Source organism: Danio rerio, chromosome 7 (genome assembly GCF_049306965.1).
Source record: "Danio rerio strain Tuebingen ecotype United States chromosome 7, GRCz12tu, whole genome shotgun sequence".
Classification (NCBI taxonomy): Eukaryota; Metazoa; Chordata; class Actinopteri; order Cypriniformes; family Danionidae; genus Danio; species Danio rerio.
Window position 1 is genome coordinate 637,501 of NC_133182.1, and position 21,616 is coordinate 659,116.

Consider the following 21,616-nt stretch of genomic DNA (forward strand, 5'->3'; position numbering starts at 1 on the left):
CAATAACTGGATGATAACTGTTCTTCTAGTTGCTGATCTGGTGTCAGAAGTGTCTCTATGAAAGGTGAAGGCCTCTAGATTTTGCTGATTTGAGCTCAATAAATCTGATCATGTCTTGATGTTGACTGATTTGATGAGGACAGTGCGGTCTGACTCTGCTCAGACTAAAGTGTCATCACTGAACAGAAATAATGTCCAGTATAGAATATAAAGTCCTGCTGCAGTGGAGACAGAATGAATATTGTGTCTGACTCCATCATGAGCTTGGAGGACTGCATCCATACATCTCTGACATGACTCACATCACTGATTAATAAAGTCATCTGGAATGAAGAAGAAAGCCTTCAGCAGGATCCCAGAGTTCATCAAGAGTCTTTGTGTTCATCTTCAACACCTCCTCCTTCATCAGCTCAATAATGTTGATGTCTGGTGACTGGGCTGGCCAATCCTGGAGCAGCTTGACCTTCAGGAGCTTTGATGTGGAGGCTGAAGTATGAGCAGGAGCGCTATCCTGCTGGAGAATTGTCCCTCTCCTGTGGTTTGTAATGTAATGGGCAGCACAGATGTCTTGATACCTCAGGCTGTTGATGTTGTAGATCTCTCGCACGCCTCCATACTGAATGAACCCAAACCATGACGTCTCCTTCACCAAACTTGACTGATTTCTGTGAGAATCTTGGTCCATGCTGGTTCCAGTAGGTCTTCTGCAGTATTGGTGATGATTGATGCAGATCAGCAGATGATCCAGCAGAGAAATCCACCTTCAACACTTTATGATCAACTAGAAGTCCAGTTATGATCTGCTGCTCCTCAGCTGATCCACCACGAGAGTTCTGTCAGGTAGTGTGTGTGTGTACACTGAAACTGTATTCTATATAAAGAGTGATTCATTGATCTTGAATGAATCAACTAAGAGAATAATTCATAAATCTGAGCTAATGTCAGGACAGAACACTACACCACATTACTAATAGCTCTTACTAATCGGATCTCGTGATTCATCTATAAACACAGGTCTGAAATCACAGCTCTCAGTGGTCACTTCATTAACCCACTTCACCTCTTGTCTATTGGTCCACCGTATTACAGCATGAATGTGAAAATGCCAAAGTCTAGTGAATCTTTGGGTCAGATTTGGACTCTGGATTTTAAACAAGATAATACCGTCAGATTGAAGCTGAAGTGTAAAGAATATAATTAGACATCTATTTCAAGAGTTCACACTGAGCTGATGATTGATTATAGAGTGTGTTCATCATGCTGTCCCAGGAGAGAGCCCTGAGCTTATAAGATCCTCGAGCCCGGGGCTCCCTCCCGTTTGCAAGACAAAAGGGGAGTTTGAGCTCAGGTAGATGTGGAGAACTCCCCTGCTGTAGGTAATGAGCAGACAGTGATCGCTGTTAAGAGAGAACCACTGATTAGCAGCATGTCTATGTGCTGATTTGGTGCTGAAGTTTCTAAATAATCCCGAAACTTTCTGTAAGCCAGAATTTGTAAACTTGGGTTTAAAAAAAAGAATCCTGAACTAAAGCTTGAAAGCCAGATTCGGTCTGTTCTTCACTCTAGCTTCTTTCACTTACGACAACCGGCCAAAATTAAGCATGTTTTACTGCACAAGCACTTTGAAACAGTCATCCATGCTTTTATAACCTCCCGCTTGGACTACTGCAATGCTCTTTATTTTGGGGTGAGTCAGTCTTCGATCTCTCGACTGCAACTGGTTCAGAATGCAGCTGCACGTCTAACTGGCACGAGCACATCACCCAGATTTTATCTTCTCTTCGCTGGCTGCCCGTGCACTTCAGGATCCATTTTAAGGTACTTTTATTTGTTTTTAAGTGTCTAAATGGTGCTGCACCCCTTTACCTCTCTGAGCTTCTCTGTCCTTACACACCTTCTCGTTCGCTCAGGTCAGCCGACCAGCTCCTCCTGGGTGTGCCCAGGACCAGTCGAAAGCTCTAGATCTACATTAGACAAGCCTCTTCCATTATTGTTTTTAAATGTCTTCTTAAAACCACCTGTTCAGTTTGGCTTTTAGCACAGCGTGAGATGTGGACATTTAATGTTTATTTATTTGTATTTTAAAGTTTGTTTTACTCTTCATTGTCAGCACTTTGGTCAACTGTGTTGTTTTAAAGTGCTTTATAGATAAATCAAATTGAATTGAATTGATTTTTATAAGTCAATTAACTTAAGCTGCATGTTTTTGGATAGTGGGAGGAACCCTGGAAACCTGGGGGAAACCCACTTGAGCGTGTAAACTCTACACAGAAACGTCAGCTGGCTTGGTAAGGACTAGAACCAGCGACATTCTTGCTGTGAGGCAACAGTGCTAACCACTGGGCCACCGTGCCCATCTAGGAAAGGAGGAGGAGTAGGGGTGGAATGGGGGATTCTTCAAAACCAAGATGGCTGTGATATGGAGCTGAGGGTGTTCATAGTGGCTTAGGAATCATCTGATTGGTCGATCACACATTGGATAATGCAGCACCGGCTGTGATCAATCATAAACACCTGATCCTCTCCACATTACTTTATAAATAAACTTAATATCAAAAGTCACAAATAACGAAAACAATAAAAAGTGTGTGTGATTGTGTGGTGTGTGTGTGTGTGTGTATATGGGCTTCTGTGTGTGTGTGTGTGTGTGTGTGTGTGTTTATGTGTGTGTGTGTGTGTGTGTGTGTGTGTGCACATATTCTTTTGTGTTTGTGTGTGTGTGTCATCAGCAGATATATGAGTGTTGTCTCTAAATTGTGTAGGTTTGTCCTCCTGCACACGCACACACACACACACACACACACACACACACACACACACACACACACACAGAGAGGCTGTATGAGTAAGTGTGTCACTGTGCGGTTGCTGATCGCTGCCATGACCTGTGTTAATTATTAACTGTGCATTCATCATCTGCTGTGTGCGTGTGTGTGTGTGTGTGTTCAGCTCTCCTCCTCCTCCATTAACTCTCTCTCTCTCTGCAGCAGCAGTAGTACAGGAGTAATGCGCAGCCGCTGATGGACTGTTGTTCTGTGGTTCTGAAGTGGTTTCAATCAGGTCCAGTTAATAGTCCAGTAAATCAGGCTGTCTCAGAGCAGATGCTGAACGGCTGATCATTAATATCCAGCACACACTGATCTGCTGCTGCTGCTGTGATGTAGAGACGATGGAGAGACGCGGAGAGCTGTGTGTTCATTAAAGAGAGCAGATGGAGGAGCTGGAGGACTTAATGGACCACATCTACTCCATCTAGAGCTACTCCATCTACATCTACTCCATCTACATCTACTCCATCCACATCTACTCCATCCACATCTACTCCATCTAGAGCTACTCCATCTACATCTACTCCATCTACATCTACTCCATCCACATCTACTCCATCCACATCTACTCCATCTAGAGCTACTCCATCTACATCTACTCCATCTACATCTACTCCATCTAGAGCTACTCCATCTACATCTACTCCATCTAGAGCTACTCCATCCACATCTACTCCATCCACGTCTACTCCATCTACATCTACTCCATCTAGAGCTACTCCATCTACATCTACTCCATCTACATCTACTCCATCTAGAGCTACTCCATCCACATCTACTCCATCCACATCTACTCCATCTAGAGCTACTCCATTTACATCTACTCCATCTACATCTACTCCATCTAGATCTACTCCATCCACATCTACTCCATCTAGAGCTACTCCAGTCTACATCTACTACATCTACATCTACTCCATCTATATATACTCCATCTAAAACTACTCCGTCTAGAGCTACTACATCTAGATTTACTCCATCTAGATCTACTCCATCTAGAAATACTCCATCTACATCTACATCCAGATATACTCCATCTACATCTACTCCATCTAGAGCTTCTCCATCTACATCTACTCCATCTATATATACTCCATCTAAAACTACTCCATCTAGATCTACTTCATCTAGAAATACTCCATCTACATTTACATCCACGTCTACTCCATCTACATCTACTCCATCTACATCTACTCCATCTACATCTACTCCATCTACATCTACTCCATCCACATCTACTCCATCTACATCTACTCCATCTACATCTACTCCATCCACATCTACTCCATCTACATCTACTCCATCTAGATCTACTCCATCTACATCTACTCCATCTACATCTACTCCATCTACATCTACTCCATCCACATCTACTCCATCTAGAGCTACTCCATGTACATCTACTCCATCCACATCTACTCCATCTACATCTGCTCCATCTACATCTACTCCATCCACATCTACTCCATCTAGATCTACTCCATCCACATCTACTCCATCTAGAGCTACTCCAGTCTACATCTACTACATCTACATCTACTCCATCTATATATACTCCATCTAAAACTACTCCGTCTAGAGCTACTACATCTAGATTTACTCCATCTAGATCTACTCCATCTAGAAATACTCCATCTACATCTACATCCAGATCTACTCCATCTACACCTACTCCATCCACATCTACCCCATCCACATCTACTCCATCTACATCTACTCGATCTACATCTACTCCATCCACATCTACTCCATCTACATCTACTCCATCCACATCTACTCCATCCACATCTACTCCATCTACATCTACTCCATTCACATCTACTCCATCCACATCTACTCCATCCACATCTACTCCATCTACATCTACTCCATCTACATCTACTCCATCTACATCTACTCCATCCACATCTACTCCATCTACATCTACTCCATCTACATCTACTCCATCCACATCTACTCCATCTACATCTACTCCATCTAAATCTACTCCATCCGCATCTACTCCATCTACATCTACTCCATCCACATCTACTCCATCTACATCTACTCCATCCACATCTACTCCATCTACATCTACTCCATCCACATCTACTCCATCTACATCTACTCCATCCACATCTACTCCATCTACATCTACTCCATCCACATCTACTCCATCGCATTCTACTCCATCTAGAGCTATTCCATCTACATCTACTCTATCTAGATCTACTCCATCTACATCTACTCCATCTACATCTACTCCATCTACATCTACTCCATCTACATCTACTCCATCCACGTCTACTCCATCTACATCTACTCTATCTAGATCTACTCCATCTACATCTACTCCATCTACATCTACTCCATCTACATCTACTCCATCCACATCTACTCCATCTACATCTACTCCATCCACATCTACTCCATCGCCATCTACTCTATCTAGAGCTACTCCATCCACATCTACTCCATCTACATCTACTCCATCTACATCTACTCCATCCACATCTACTCCATCTACATCTACTCTATCTAGATCTACTCCATCTACATCTACTCCATCTACATCTACTCTATCTAGATCTACTCCATCTACATCTACTCCATCTAGATCTACTCCATCTAGAACTACTCCATCTAGAACTACTCCATCTACATCTACATCCAGATCTACTCCATCTACACCTACTCCATCTAGAGCTACTCCATCTACATCTACTCCATCTATATATACTCCATCTAAAACTACTCCGTCTAGATCTACTCCATCTAGAGCTACTCCATCTACATTTACATCCACATCTACTCTATCTACATCTACTCCATCTACATCTACATCTACATACAGATCTACTCCATCTAGATCAACTCCATGAACATCTACTCTATCTAGATCCACTCCATCTACATCAACTCCATCTACATCTACATCCAGATCTACTCCATCTACATCCACTCCATCTAGATCTACTCCATCTACATCTACTCTATCTAGGGCGACTCCATCTACATCTACTACATCTACATCTAAATCCAGATCTACTCCATCCACATCTACCCCATCTACATCTACTCCATCTAGATCTGAATATGATGGTCATCAGTGTGTGTGTCCACTGAAGCGCTTCTTCTCGAGCAGTGTGTGTGTGTGTGTGTTGTCTGTTGTGGTCAGTGGTAGCGTGGTGTGTTTGAGCATGCGCTGCAGTGAAGCGAGGTGTCGACACACATACGGTCAGTGTCACATTGAACTGTCCAATCACAGTGGAGAAGGGGCGGGGCTATACCACACCATCACACAACACCAAAACAACGCCACGAGAGTGTGTAGCAGCATCTGACACACTGGTGTGTCTGAACACACTCAGCTGGACACACAGCTTCAGTGTCTGTTGCTCATCTGTGTGCTTCAGACACACTGCACAACTGCAGGACGAGCGCTCCATTACCCGGACAAACAGAGGCTGATGAAGCTCTATACACAGAGAGTTGTGTATAGGTGTGTGCGTGTGTTTGTTTGTGAATGGTGGTGGACATGCAAGCACGTGTGTGTGTGTGTGTGTGTATGTGTGTGTGTATTTGTGCCCAGCTGCATGTTTATGAGTACGTGCATGTGTGTGTATGATGGATATGGTTTGTCAGTCTTCACAGCTGTAATGATGATGGTTATTTTTCTCTCCGGTGTGTGTGTGTGTGTGTGTGTGTGTGTGTGTGTGTGTCCTGACAGAGATGCATGAGTGAGCGTCCGCACATCTGTGCCGTCCCATGATGCATCTGTGTGTGTGTGTGATGGAGACTCATTCAGGATTAATGATGGATCAGTGTGTGTGCAGACGCAGTGCTGGAGAACTCATGAATACACACACACACACACACACACACACACACACACACACATACACATACACAGTGTAGTGTGGGTCAGCTCTGGGTCTCGGTGGAGGAATGATCTCTGTGCAGCTCTTCACAGTAGATGACCATCAAGAGCAGACTGTGCCCAATCCCAATTCTCCTGTTGCACCCTTGGCCCTTGAAACCGAGTGTGAAGGGGAAGGGCTTCAAAATGTACTCCTGAGAATTGGGCCAGCACCTGCACACGTCATCATGTGTCATCGCCATCATCTGCTTCATATGTTGAATTGCGCTCCTCACGAAACAGACGAGGCTTTTACAGTTGACGCGTTCGCCACTGTGATGCTCTTCATTAGGACAGGGGGCGGTTGAAAGAAACTAACCGTAAAGTCAGACGGATAAACAGTGAAGTAGGAAGTTTCCAGAACTACGGCATATCATTAATATCATTCAATAGTTTTAAACTCATTATTTGTATAAACCGTTTTATGATTATAAAGATTTTTATAATTATTCAAGATTTTTTTAATCAGACTTTTATGCATCACTTGCGTTTCTTCACATCACGGACAGTTCTACCTATTAAAGTTTACTAAAATATTAATGACAGCAGAACATGTGTTGCTCTACAAATATATATACATTTTATTATGGCAAGAATGAAAGCATATATATATATATATATATATATATATATATATATATATATATATATATATATATATATATATATATATATATATATATATATATATACTTCATATTTGTTTGTTTATTTTTTTTAACCCACTTCACAATTCACTAGTTTGTGTCCTCCACTGATATGCTAAAAGGCAATAATAGTGCAACATGCCTGACCATCATCACCAATAACACCTAGAGAAACAGGCATCAGTATACTGTAAACTGACAGGCTCAAATATCCCTATCCAGTTATCAAAGACATCAACTTCTTCTGTGTTTGTTGTGTTTAAAACATATCTCAAATCTTTTTTTCAGAGAAGCTTTTGTAAAATGAAAGTTGAATATGGCTTAAAAATGGCTTTAATAGTACCTAATTGTTATAGCTATACCTTTTGTTAGTTTTATATTGGTTTATTTATTTAATGTGATTTTATTATATCTGATATTTGTAATTCTTTAAATGATTTCAATATAGCTCAGGCTATTTTATCTAGATATGACACTATTGTGTTGAGCCTACAAAAGTGGACACACGAAATTTATAAAGTTTAATGTCTTTCTGTTGTATTCATATAGTGTATTCTCTACGAAATAAATAAAAACAATAAAAGAAAACAGCCGCTCGCGGCATCAACAGAGCTGTAAAGGGAGCACTCTTTCCCTCAGTCTCACACACACACACAGGCATGTAAACGCGCACAAACACACCTTTTAAACTAGGCACAAACTCTGGAACAGCTTTACTGTCTGCTGTGTGTTTAATATAGTGTAATGATTATTCTGCGTTATTGATTCATCAAGGAGGACGCAGCAAAGAAAAGTCACTTATGAATTAAAACTACTTGATTATTTTATTCAACAGCCTTACATTTAAGAGAAACATAAGGCCGATCATACGCTGAAGACCCCAGACTATAAGGCTAGATGTTTTCTTTCCCTTATTTATTTATTTGTTTATGTGTTTGGCACATGTACTCGCATGCAATCAAAAAACTGTGCCTGCCTCTCCTTTCACTCCGCCCTGAAGCCTCGGCTGGCCCTCTTTGGCCCAAGGTATTTGGTAGAGTTGGGGTCGAGTCCACCTTTGTCGAGTCCAAGTCGAGACCAAGTCCTTAACCAGTCGAGTACAAGTCCAAGTCTGAATCTAAAAGGGGTCGAGTCGGATTTAAGTCCGAGTCCTTAACATCCGAGTCCGAGTCAAGTCCGGCCGAGTCCAGACAGTCTTAAAACTCATTTATTAGTTTTTCTTTTGGCTTAGTCCCTTATTTATCAGGGGTCACCACAGTGGAACGAACTGCCAACTAGTCCAGCATATGTTTTACGCAGCGGATGACCTTCCAGCCGCAACCCATTCACTCTCATTCACACTCACACACCACGGCCATTTTAGTAAATTAATCTCCCCTATAGCGCATGTGTTTGGACTGTGAGGGAAACTGGAGCACCCGGAGGAAACCCACGCCAACACTTTATTTGAGTTATGAATGATGTGGACTCGACTGGACTCGTGATATTTTCCGAGTCCAAAATGTCCAAGTCCGAGTAAAAGTTTCCCCAAGTCTGTGACAAGTCCAAGTCCAATCAAAACTGGACTCGAGTCCGGACTTGAGTCCGAGTCCAAGTTCGAGTAACCCAACACTAGTATTTGGCAGGCTGAAAAAGGCGGGCCGCTGGCTCCAAGAAAGCCCCGATTTGGCATGATTAGGCCCCGGAAGTGACAGTGGGAACGCGACTGGCCCCTGACTCACTCGCTTTAGGTGCGATAGTGGAAACACGCTACTGATCAGCAGGTAATAAGCCAGCATTAGGCAGTAATAAGCAGTTATGAGCATGAACAGGGAGCTAAAGTGAAGTGTTAGCATAGCATTAACACTAGCTGAGCAGTCATTAATGTTGACTAGCGGACACATGAGGAAGAGGAACAGAGCTACAGAACCCTGAGAGACACCACGAGCAGCAGAGCAGGAGAGGAGCTCAGACGGCGGATATGCTGACGTGTGTGTGTGTGTGTGTGCGTGTGTGTGCGTGTGTGTGTGCGTGTGCGTGTGTGTGCGTGTGTGTGTGCGTGTGCGTGTGTGTGTGTGTGTGTGTGTGTGTGTGTTTGGCTACATGCTCTGATATATGTGCATGTGTGTGTTGTTGGCTGTGTGTTCTGTTGTGTTTGTGTGTGTGTGTGTGTGTGTGTGTGTTGGCTGTGTGTTCTGCTGCTCGGTGTGTTGTCAGACGTGTGAAAGTGATGGCGTGTTGATCTCCACATGCTCCCATATGGCCAATCAGACGCAGAGCTGGCTGGGAAGTGCACAAGAAGCGTCTTCATCTGCAGAATCACTGCTCTGAGATCAGCCCACACACACACACACACACACACACACACACACACACACACACACACACACAGTTATGGAGCAGTTAAATGCTGTCCTGAGGCTGGAAGAGCTGCCTTACATCGATTTACACACTTTTGTCGATTTGCCGTTTGTATTTGATTGATGTGTGTGTGTGTGTGTGTGTTTGTGTGTGTGTGTGTGATATTAATGCATTAACAGATCTGTTGAACACATCACAGGTAAACACCGGCTCTCTTTTTCTCCAGTATCAGTTCATGTTCATCCTAGTGCTGTCGATCGATTAAAAAAAATTTACTAATTAATCGCACCTTTTTAAAAAAATTAATCGCATTTAAAATACTGAAACTTGTAATTTTGGCTATTCAAATGTAAAATTAATGTAAACGCAAGATAAAAACTATTTAAATACAAAATATTATTGTTTAATAGAATTTTTGTTTAACTTGTAACACAGATTTCTTCATGTAAACAACATACCCACAATAAACCAGCAAGATCCTGCTTGACAGCCATATTTATTACAGAAATTAAACACAGGCATGTTAATGACATTTAAATTTCAAAACAATTAATGCCAATAAAGAAAACATTGATTTCCATGTTGGATTCTAAGTGGACTGCAAAAAAATGCCAAAATACAGGAATTGCAGATATGGAAAATGAAAAATTATAATAATAAACTATAGAATACAAACTGTTGCACTCATTGTAAAGTTTTATTGCTGTGAGTTGAGAACATTAATTATAAAGTAGAAACAATTTTGCTTAATCCTCCTTTACATTCATCCAGTTGCTAAGACTAGGAGTATCCCGCAAGTGCACAGAGACTTCCAAATGCCCGCAAATGAATGATAATTTCTCGCAAACCGGTCGTTAAATACATTGCACACCCCTCTCACCCCTACTCAGATACGTCGCTCACTCCACCCCTGACACCCCTCAACGGGCCTGACACAGACACACACACAACGCGCTGCAGATGTTTTGGCCCCAACGGCCTTCCATACTGGAGCGACTCCCCTCAGATTCAACACGCATGATCACGTTCATCAAATCTGCTTAAACTAAGCGTCCTAAAGTATTACTGTATTTCACGAGGATTCTGACACAACAGCGCGACGCATACGCTTTCATTGCGTTTAATGAGGAAACAAGCTAAACTTGGAGGCTCATGCTGAAAGGCAGAGTAATGCCCTGTCTTTGACAGCTCGCGACTTCACTAGACGTTCTGAGTACATTTACATAAGACACCAATACTCCGATTTTAATATGATTAAGATAATACTCTTATTAAAAGTCTACCGTGTAGCCTTAAGAGGAACCTTACCTTAAAGGAACACAGAGTCACGAAATGCGGAGGATTTTCTTTCTGTTCGCCATGCGGCATCAACTTACAACAGAAGTCGAAAGTTAAAAATGAAACACCCCAAATTGCATGAAACTCTGGATAACCTGTGATGTACCTAACTGTTTTATACTGGAACTTGCCTTCAAAAAGTGCTTCCTTGGTCTTATCCACATGTATTGCATGTTGAACACACGTCCACCACAACAGGAAGTAAAAATCAAAATCTGAACTGCGTTAATTGCGTAAATTTTTTTAAACGCGTTAATTATTTAAAATTAATCACATGCGTTAACGCACTAGTTTTGACAGCGCTAGTTCATTAATTTTCTTTTCGGCTTAGTCCCTTTAATAATCAGGGTTCACCACAGCGGAATGAACCGCCAACTTATCCAGCATATGTTTTACATAAGGGTGGGGGGGACATCATGTTTGGCCATCATACGCGGCCCAGAGTCAGGCTGAGGAGAACTCCTCTATTCTTTTCTAGAGGGATTTAGAATTGAGGATTTGGGAAAGGTGGATACTCGGCAGGGATAAATCTACAGATAGTGAATAGGGTGCAGAACAGGCCCAGAACAGCCTGGTGTCCTGTCACCTCTGACGTATGTATAGGCCTGCACTACAGTAAAGCAGTGATTGGTTAGTGTTCAGTGTCTGCACATTTGAGGAGTGTGTGCATGCGTGCGTGCGTGCGTCTGTGTGTGTGTGTGTGTGTGTGTGTGTGCGTGCGTGCGTGCGTCTGTCTGTGTGTCTGTGTGAGCTACATTTCTATAGCTCTTTTCTGGACATTCACAGCGCTTTTACACATGTTTGGAGGGATTTCCTCATCCAGCACCAGTGTGCAGCATCCACCTGGATTACGTGACGGCAGTCGTTTTTGCGCCAGACCACACACCACACACCAGCTGAATGGTGGAGAGGAGACAGGGTGATGAAGACAGTACTCACTGAGCAGTATAGAGTCTCCTTCACTATACTGGGGCATTAGGACTCACACAGACCGCAGGTTGAGCGCCCCCTGCTGGACTCACTAACACCACTGACAACAGCAGCCTAGTGTTCCCATGTGCTCTCCCATCCAGACACTGACCCGCCTCAGCCCTGTTCAGCTTCAGCGAGTGACCCTGTGAGAGTTGAGGAGAGCCAGCTGCCGGCTATTAGTTGTGTTTGGGAAAGGCAAGCTTCCTGTTAGACTTGTGTGTAGGTAGAGAATTGTGTGTAGTGTTCAGGCTGAGCTTCTGGTTGTAGAGATCTGAGGTGTAGTTTGGCATCATGAGTGAGATGTTCATAATGGTGTGACATGAAAAACACTGCACAGAGAAAACTGTCAAATGACTGGTTTGTTTTTTTGTTTTATTGTGCTTTTAGCTTTATTATTTGCTTAATATTTATTTTTTTTGTCGTTCATTGATTTGACTGATTTATAAATGATGTATGTATGATGGAGCTTCTGCAGTGTAACACACAGTGTCCTCGATGCCGTGTGTCTTCTGTAGAGTGCACTGCTGCTGTGTGTAAAGCTGGATGACCTGTGTGCTGCAATTGTCCTTAAAGGGCCATGAACCCCCCGGTCTCAGCAGGGTGCTTTCACTCCTCTAGTCTGAATAAAGTCAGGAAAGTGGGTGTGTCCAGCTCTGTTGGGAGTGTTGAAGGGTGTGCATGAGAAGGGGGTGTTTCAGTACATGCACTAGGACGAGGGTCTCATGGTCGTGATGCAGCTTCAACTATTCAATTAGCTATTATTATTATTTGGTTGTGTGTGTGTGTGTGTGTGTGTGTGTGTGTGTGTGTGTGCGTGTGTGCGTGTGTGTGTGTGTGAGAGAGAGAGATTCACGACTTCTTGAGTTAAACCTGACAAATCATTTGCTGTTTTTTGCAGCACAGCAGGGCTTTTAACACTCTCTGTCTAAAACACACACACACACACACACACACACACACACAGCATTAAGTAAAATTACATTCAACACTAAACAGCTGATGTTTCAGGAAGAGTGTGTTCACTGCCGACATGTGAAAAGTAACACGCCACTGCTGTCCACACACACACACACACACACACACACACACACACACCCGCACATAACCACCAAGACAAACAAACACTCCCTCTCACACACACATATTGACACACAAACACTCCCGCACACACACACACACACACACACAATCTCTCTCTCTCTCTCTCTCTCTCTCTCTCTCACACACACACACACACACACACGCACATAACCACCAAGACAAACAAACACTCCCTCTCACACACACATATTGACACACAAACACTCCCGCACACACACACATACTCTCTCTCTCTCTCACACACACACACACACACACACACACACACCCGCACATAACCACACAGACAAACACTCCCTCTCACACACACATATTGACACACAAACACTCCCGCACACACACACACACACACACACAATCTCTCTCTCTCTCTCTCTCTTTCTCTCTCACACACACACACACACGCACATAACCACCAAGACAAACAAACACTCCCTCTCACACACACATATTGACACACAAACACTCCCGCACACACACACATACTCTCTCTCTCTCTCACACACACACACACACACACACACACACCCGCACATAACCACACAGACAAACACTCCCTCTCACACACACATATTGACACACAAACACTCCCGCACACACACACATACTCTCTCTCTCTCTTTCCCTCTCTCTTTCTCTCTCACTCTCTCTCTCTCTCTCACACACACACACACACACACACACACACCCGCACATAACCACACAGACAAACACTCCCTCTCACACACACATATTGACACACAAACACTCCCGCACACACACACACACACACACACAATCTCTCTCTCTCTCTCTCTCTCTCTCTCTCTCACACACACACACACGCACATAACCACCAAGACAAACAAACACTCCCTCTCACACACACATATTGACACACAAACACTCCCGCACACACACACATACTCTCTCTCTCTCTCACACACACACACACACACACACACACCCGCACATAACCACACAGACAAACACTCCCTCTCACACACACATATTGACACACAAACACTCCCGCACACACACACATACTCTCTCTCTCTCTCACACACACACACACACACACACACACCCGCACATAACCACACAGACAAACACTCCCTCTCACACACACATATTGACACACAAACACTCACGCACACACACACATACTCTCTCTCTCTCTTTCCCTCTCTCTTTCTCTCTCACTCTCTCTCTCTCTCTCACACACACACACACACACACACACACACACACACAGAGCTGTCTCTCCGTCAGTGGTAAGAGGAGAGTGTGTGTAGAGGAAGCAGATCAACCAAACACAGCAATTACAGAATATATGCAAAAATATGCAAATGAGGAGAAGCAGGTCAGAGCCGAGAAGGTCAGAGAGAGGAGACGAAGAGCACACACACACACACACACACACACACACACACACACACACACACACACACACACACACACACACACACACACACACACACACACACCTGTGAGAACAAAACACACACACAACATTAGTTCTGGGAGCCCTGACCAATATGGCGGCAGCATTGACGCATGCTCAGGGTCTGTATGCTATATCTAGTGTATATATATCTATGTATGAGCAACGCAGGCACCGTGTGCTGTGATCAGAATAACGGTGATGTCTGGAGATGTTGAGCAGCTTCATGTTACTGTCCTCCACCTGCTGGTCTCCTCAGGGTCTGTGCCTGCCCTGGGCTGATGTATTCACATCTCCACTCTGAGCCTTTTGCAGACGCCGTCTCTCAGGTATAGCGCTGTCAGTGTCTGTAGATGATGCTCTGGGAAAATGCTGGGTCATTTAACCCAACTGTTGGGTCAGAGATGGACGAGCCCATCTGTTGGTTTATTTTCACCAGCTCAGTTTAAACTGTGCTCCTTCACCCGCTGGTTGGGTTGGTCCACTGTTCACTTCATTCTGTCAAGCAATCCTAAAAGACACATTTGGTAAGCCGCTGGTCGGGTTGGTCCATGTTTGGACATCAGTGTGTGTTGGGTGTAGTAGAGTTCTGCGTTCTGGATGGAGCGATGAGAAGAGAAGCCAACAGTCTTCATCTCTGATATGTAAACACAATCAGGCTAGGATTTAGAGTCTGGCTTAATCCCATATTTCTGGAAGTGTATGCAAATGAGTGCATATTTAATTAAAGAAGACCTCATTTGCATATTTGAGGATTTCTGAAGGCTTGTGCAGAAAGACGAGATGTGGAGACGCTGGCCTGGAGTGTGTTGTCGTGACGGTGTGTGTGTGTTTGTGTGTGTGTGTGTGTGTGTGTGTGTGTTTTTGTGTGTGTGTGTGTGTGTGTGTGTGTGTGTGTGTGTGTGTGTGTGTGTGTGTGGACACCTCCGAGCTGTAATGGAGCCCTTGTCGAGGCTCACGGCTCCAGCTTCTGTGCTTTGTTGTCTGCTGTGTGTAGATGAGAACAGGTGATGCTCTGATTCAGGGGCTCTTGAACTCTGCCAAACAACTGTGCGTGTGTGTGTGTGCGTGTGCGTGTGTGTTTCCATAAGACCAGAGGGGGAAAAAAGCATTTGAGTGGGCAATGGCCTCCGGGAGTTGCACTGAATGAAATGCTTTTTTTTCCTGAACCCCACCTCACTCCAGAAGCGTTCACTCGTTCCCTCGTTTACTTTTGAGTTCCTCTCTCTCTCTCTCTCTCTCTCTCTCATTCTCCCTCTCTCTCTCATACACACACACATATCTCTTTCCTTCCTTCTCTCTTACCTCTCTCAGTCAAGCTTAGTTCAGAAGAGCTTGATTGACATGGCTAATCACTGCAGATTGCATAATCATGAATAAATTAGTAAAGTGATGTAACACATGCACACAAAACTAATTAAACAGTCAATATTTTCATAAATTCATACAGAAGTCATTTTTAAAAGACTAATGATTACTGAAATATAAAATGTCATGCCATTGTCTGGGGGCCGGTAGCGGGGGCTGCAGTCTCAGCAGAACAGTAGACTCCCCCTCCGAGACTCTCCTCCAGATTCCTCAGGCGAGCCGAGAGACACACAGCAGTCCCTCCAGGTGTCCTGGGCCTACTCGGGGTCTCCTCCTTGTGGGACAAGCCCAAACCTCATCCTGTCGGTGTCCAGGAGGGGTCTGAATCAGATCCTAAGCTCTGTAAGTGAAGGATCAGCTCCACTCTGAGTTTCTCCTGGGGGACAGAGCTCCTTTCCCTATCTCTGAGCCCTGAACCCTGCAGAGCTAACTCATTTTGGCCAGTTGTATCCGAGATCTTGTCCTGTTGGTCATCACCCAAAGCTCAGGACAGTAGGTGTGAGTAGGAGTGTACATTGACCAGTAAATCGAGAGCTTTACAGTTTGGCTCAACTGCATTACCCATGCCGCTGCACCAATACACCTGTCAGTCTCACTCGCCATCCTTCCCTCACTCCTGAACAGAGCCCCAAGATACTCGAGCTCCTCCACCTAGGGTAAGGACTTGGCATGCCACCTTTTTTCAGGGGAGCATTGTTGCCTCGGTGTTAAAGGTGCTGATTTTCATCCTGGCCACACCACATTCAGGAGCAAACCGCCCCAGTGCATGTTGATGGCTGCCCTTTGTCACTGGTTCTGTTCATTATTCTTATGGACAGAATTTCTAGGTGCAGAACCACAGTATTTCAGCTGAAGTAATTCCGTTAGATTCATCAGACTGCCAGAGTCCAACATGCACCAGGAAGAAGTCTGACTTATTGCCGGCAATGCAAACTAATCTCCTGCTCTGCTCTCCAGAGACAGCTCTTAACAGAGCACCTCTGACACCATACTCCCAGAGCACACACAGAATGACACGAGGGACACTGTCGAATGCCTTCTCCAGGTCCATGTGTAACACAACTGGTTGGGCATACTCCCATGAAGCCTCCAGCACCCTAGTGAGGGTATAGAGCTGGTCCTGTGTTCCACAGCCATCCTCCAGATCCTCCTCTCCAGTGCCCTGGCATAGACTCTTCCAGGGAGGCTGAGGAGTGTGAGTGATCCCCTCAGAAATAAAGGTACCAGAGCTGTCACTGGCGTGGTTCCTTTTCAAAAGGTACACATTTGTACTTAAAGGGTCCATATTGGTACCTCAAAAGTATATATTAGTACCTAAAAATTTTACGAGGGACGCTTTTGTACTTTTTAGGTACTAATATGTACCCTTGAGGTATTAATATGGACCTTTGAAAAGGTACCACCCCAGTGACAACTCGCGTACCTTTATTTCTGTGAGTGTATAGTTAAACCCTCAGGTCTCCCTTCCTAAACATGCAAAGCACCACCCCGGTTACCCAGTCCAGAGGTAATGTCCTCAACCTCCATGTGATATTGTAGAGGAGTGTCAGCCAAGGCAACCCCACAACATCCAGACACCGGTACAGAGGGTGTTTCTCCTCCACCTTCCAGCCCTGCATCCCCAGTCTCTGCTTCCTCAATGGAAGGCCTGTCAGGGGGGTAGAGGAGATCTTCACAGCATTCCTTCCACCATCCCACAGCATCCCTAGGTGAGGTCCACAGCTTGCCTCTTCTGCTGTAAACAGTGTTGTGTACAACTGCTTCCCCCTCCTGAGGCGCTGGACGGCTTGCCTGAGTATGATTGTAGCGGACTGGTAGTCTTCAGTCTTCCTCTATGGTCTGCCCAAACTTTTCCCAGTCCCGAGGTTTCGCTTCTGCCAGCGCCCGAGCTGCAGCTCACTTCCCCTGTCAGTGTCCATATCAGAATATAATGAAAGAAGTAAGATAAGATTAAATGCAGTACATTAACTGAGCATCTCTCTCTCTCTTGCTTTTTCTCTCCCTCTCCTCTTCTCTTTCTTTCTACCCCCCATCTCTCTCTCTCTCTCTCTCTTTCCCCGTTTTGCTTTGAGTTGACCTTCGACATCCGAGCGTGCCCCTGGATGTCTGTCACAAACTGCAGTCCAACGTTGTGACAATGCTTGCTTTCTTCCCGTGCCTCTTTATGACCTTCTTCTTTTTTCATTTCTTTCTTTTGTTTCTGTTCTTTCCTTCAAGGTCTGGCGCACCTGACGTTAAACAGCCAAGGTATGGTTCATTCCGTTTTCCATTCTTTAATTTAGAGAGAAAACAGATCTGTCCGTCTCTCCCTCCGTCTTCTTGTCTGTCTGTCTGTCCGTCCTCCCTCCATCTTTCTGTATCGGTGTTATTCCTGGCTGTGCGTCACGATGACCTCTGACCCCAGGGACTCAGGTAACTCTCTCTCTCTGTGTGTCTCTCTCTCTCTGTCACTCGCTGAGGTTGAAATGTGATGATGATGATGATGATGATGCTGTAATGTATGTTAATGTGTGTTCAGAATGCACAGACTCTCATTCTGTGGTCATTCACATTGTTTGGCAAATATTCACATGATGTTCAGTCAGTCTGAGACCAGTTTGACTCTCTGTGCTGATTGATTGATTGGTTGATTGAATGGTTGATCTAATTTTATTTGGTTGTTTGATTGATTGATTGATTGTTCTACCAGATGTTCTGATGCACTACTGACACCTGCTTGTCTGTTATAATCAGTGTTCATTGCCTTATCCAGCACTCTGCATTCAGAGCTTTAGCTAACTGTTCAACTGTGTTCATCATTTCATCTTCCCTGGCCGTTTCATTAAAGCTCGTTCACTGTTGATGATCAGTGTTTTACCTGCTTTTACACCAGTGTTTGTGTTTAGTCATGCTAGTTAACGTGTGTTCTGGCGTCTCCTGTTCTTCATCTCCCTGCTGTATTTAGATCTTCAGCTCTGTTTGAGCAGGAGCACTTCTCCCAGGAGGTGCATTTGTGTTTTAAGGGTATGCTTTGTTATTTTAAATGCCATCTGAGTTCCATATGTCTGTTTCATTTTCTCTAAATATTTCCAGTGTTTTCACTGACTAACAGATGTGTTTTGCAAATACAAAGAAAAGCTGCGTTTGATGGCAGCAAACCCCTTTATAAAAAGGAAAGTGTGTTTTCAGATTGTGCAAATGTATTGCACGGCTCTCAGGAATACTTGATTCTGATTGGTCAATCTACAACTAGATTACTATAGTATAAATACAGCAGTACACAAGCGAGAGAGAGAGAGATCCACTTAGCTGCTCTGTTTTGCTGCAGATTCTGGAGAAATGTTGTTTGCTTTGATAAGGACTGATTATTTTATGGTCTGTTACCATCTTGTGAAGCAGTAATGCTTAACAAACAACAATATAAAGATGGGAATTAACTGAGTGAAAAGAATTACAACCAAGTTTTCATTCAGCATGATACATGTTAAGCTTTAAAACTTAACATTACTGTCAAATCTATTAGCTCTGGAGCAGGGGTTTTCAAAGTGTCAGGCGCGCCTCCCCTGGGGGGCGCCAGAGCATGTCAGGAGAGGCGCGGGAAAAATATTATATAATAAAAATATAATTATTAAGTTCAATTATTGTGTATTTTTTATTACATTTAAACGTTTTAATTAAACAAAGCTAAAAAAATAATACGTCAAATATAAGAAAACCTTTTTCACCCAGAAGGCCATAGCTGTGAATTTGCTTCTGTTTGGCAAGCCCGCCAATACAGGTATATGCCTGCTAATACAATGGATCGGTTTCTGAGACCCCCAGATTCAAAGCCTTCAAGTTCAGGGCTTAAACCCAAAAGACGACGATATGATGATCAGTATTTGAGTTTAGGATTCACGTGGACAGGACCAGCTGATGAACCACGACCTTTATGTGTGGTTTGTCAAAATATTTTGGCTAATGACAGCATGAGACCCGCTAAACTTCCACTGTTTTGACTGGCATGTACAGTTCTTGGATCTGTTCTATTCATATTGAACCATCATCCTAGTTTTAAAAACGTTATATTAAAATACTTGTTATTACTCTGTAAATAATTGCACTTTCATGCAAATGATGATAAAAGTGAGTTAACAGTCTGACATCTGTCTGTGTCTTTATATATATATATATATATATATATATGTGTGTGTGTGTGCGTGTTTGGGGGCACCAATGGATAAGTTGTGTCAAAAGGGAGGCCCACTGTCTTAGACTTTGAAAAACCCTCTCTGGAGTAAAACAGGCTGTAGATGTAGCCCAAATTAATTACATTTCATAATAAACCACTACACAAACACCCACCGGACTCCTGAAGAAGTGTCCGTCAGATGAGTGCTCTCGGTGGGCAGTGAGTCCTGAACTGCTGCCAGCATGCTGGAAGACCTCTGAAACCATCCAACACATTTTCAGATACACACTATCATTATGAGTATATCACACATTTGCAATATAAACAACTAGAGTCTAACTCAGAAAGTCTCAAAAATATTATTATTACAGTATTAATCAAACTATAGTGCGTTTAGTCTCCTGCTTGCCACTCACTGCGGTTGGTGTGATACACACAGGTGAAAAGGCTGGAAGAGTTCTCAGATTACATGAATATCACATGACTATCAGCCAATCAGATTGGAGAGCCAGACAGAACTGCTGTATGTGTGCATATACAGTTGAAGTCAGAATTATTCGCCCCCTTCAGTTTTTTTCTTCTCTTTTAAAATATTTTCCAAATGATGTTTGACAGAGCAAGGACATTTTCATAGTGTGTCTGTTAATATTTGTTCTTCTGGAGAAAGTCTGATTTGTTTAATTTCGGCTAGAATAAAAGCAGTTTTGAATTTTTTATGAACCATTTTAGGGTCAATATTATTAGCCCCTTTAAGCTATATTTTTTCTCGATAATCTACAGAACAAACCATCGTTATACAATAACTTGCCTAATTACCCTAACCTGCCTGCTTAAATTAATTAACCTAGTGAAGCCTTTAAATGTGACTTTAAGCTGTATAGAAGTGTCTTGAAGAATATCTAGTAAAATATTATTTACAGACATCATGGTAAAGATAAAATAAATCAGTTATTAGAGATGAGTTATTAAACTTATTATGTTTAGAAATGTGTGGAAAAAAAATCTGCTCTCAGTTAAACACAAATTGGGGAAAATTAAACAAGCTGTCTAATAATTTAGGGGGGCTAATAATTCTGGCTTCAACTGTATATAAATATAGGCTTAGATGTTTCTTAATTGCTGTTCTTGACTGTTTGTTGCCATCTTGACTGAATAATAAAATAATAATAATAATAATATAATGTAAGAGTCTGATGAAGGTCAGGAAGTGTTTACCTGTTCAAGCTTCTCTTTTAATGAACCTTTGCATGTTGTAGACAAGGATCATTTTACTCACCAGAAACAAAACCAACTCTCTCGTCAGAAACAAAGCACCCATTTCCAGGATAAACCCTATCCCCACCCACTCTTACCACCTTCTGTATTCCATTGTATCATGACTTTTGATTTCTCGGCCCAAAACTAAAAGAGTAGTATTGCAAGAGATTGAGCTTTGCACAGCTGATCATTAAAATAAATGGCGAGCTCCTGTCCAGCTGATGTTTAGCAGACACAATGGCTAGCTGTTCTGCAGTGTCCCCTTAAACCTTCTACAAAGCCATCACTTTGCAG

General features: G+C 43.2%; 2 protein-coding genes across 44 annotated transcripts in view; one reads left to right on the forward strand and one right to left on the reverse strand.

Annotated features, from left to right (window-relative positions):
- nrxn2b (neurexin 2b) overlaps positions 1 to 21,616 on the forward strand; it is a 479,670-nt gene that overhangs the window by 153,569 nt on the left and 304,485 nt on the right. For 28 of the 43 annotated variants that reach the window (XM_073906700.1, XM_073906730.1, XM_073906720.1 and 25 more), the window contains one exon: positions 18,133 to 18,162. In XM_073906700.1, coding sequence (XP_073762801.1) covers positions 18,133 to 18,162 — 30 coding nt within the window. 43 annotated transcript variants of the gene reach the window in all.
- alpk1 (alpha-kinase 1) overlaps positions 1 to 21,616 on the reverse strand; it is an 859,942-nt gene that overhangs the window by 6,660 nt on the left and 831,666 nt on the right. The gene's annotated exons all lie outside the window — the stretch shown is intronic.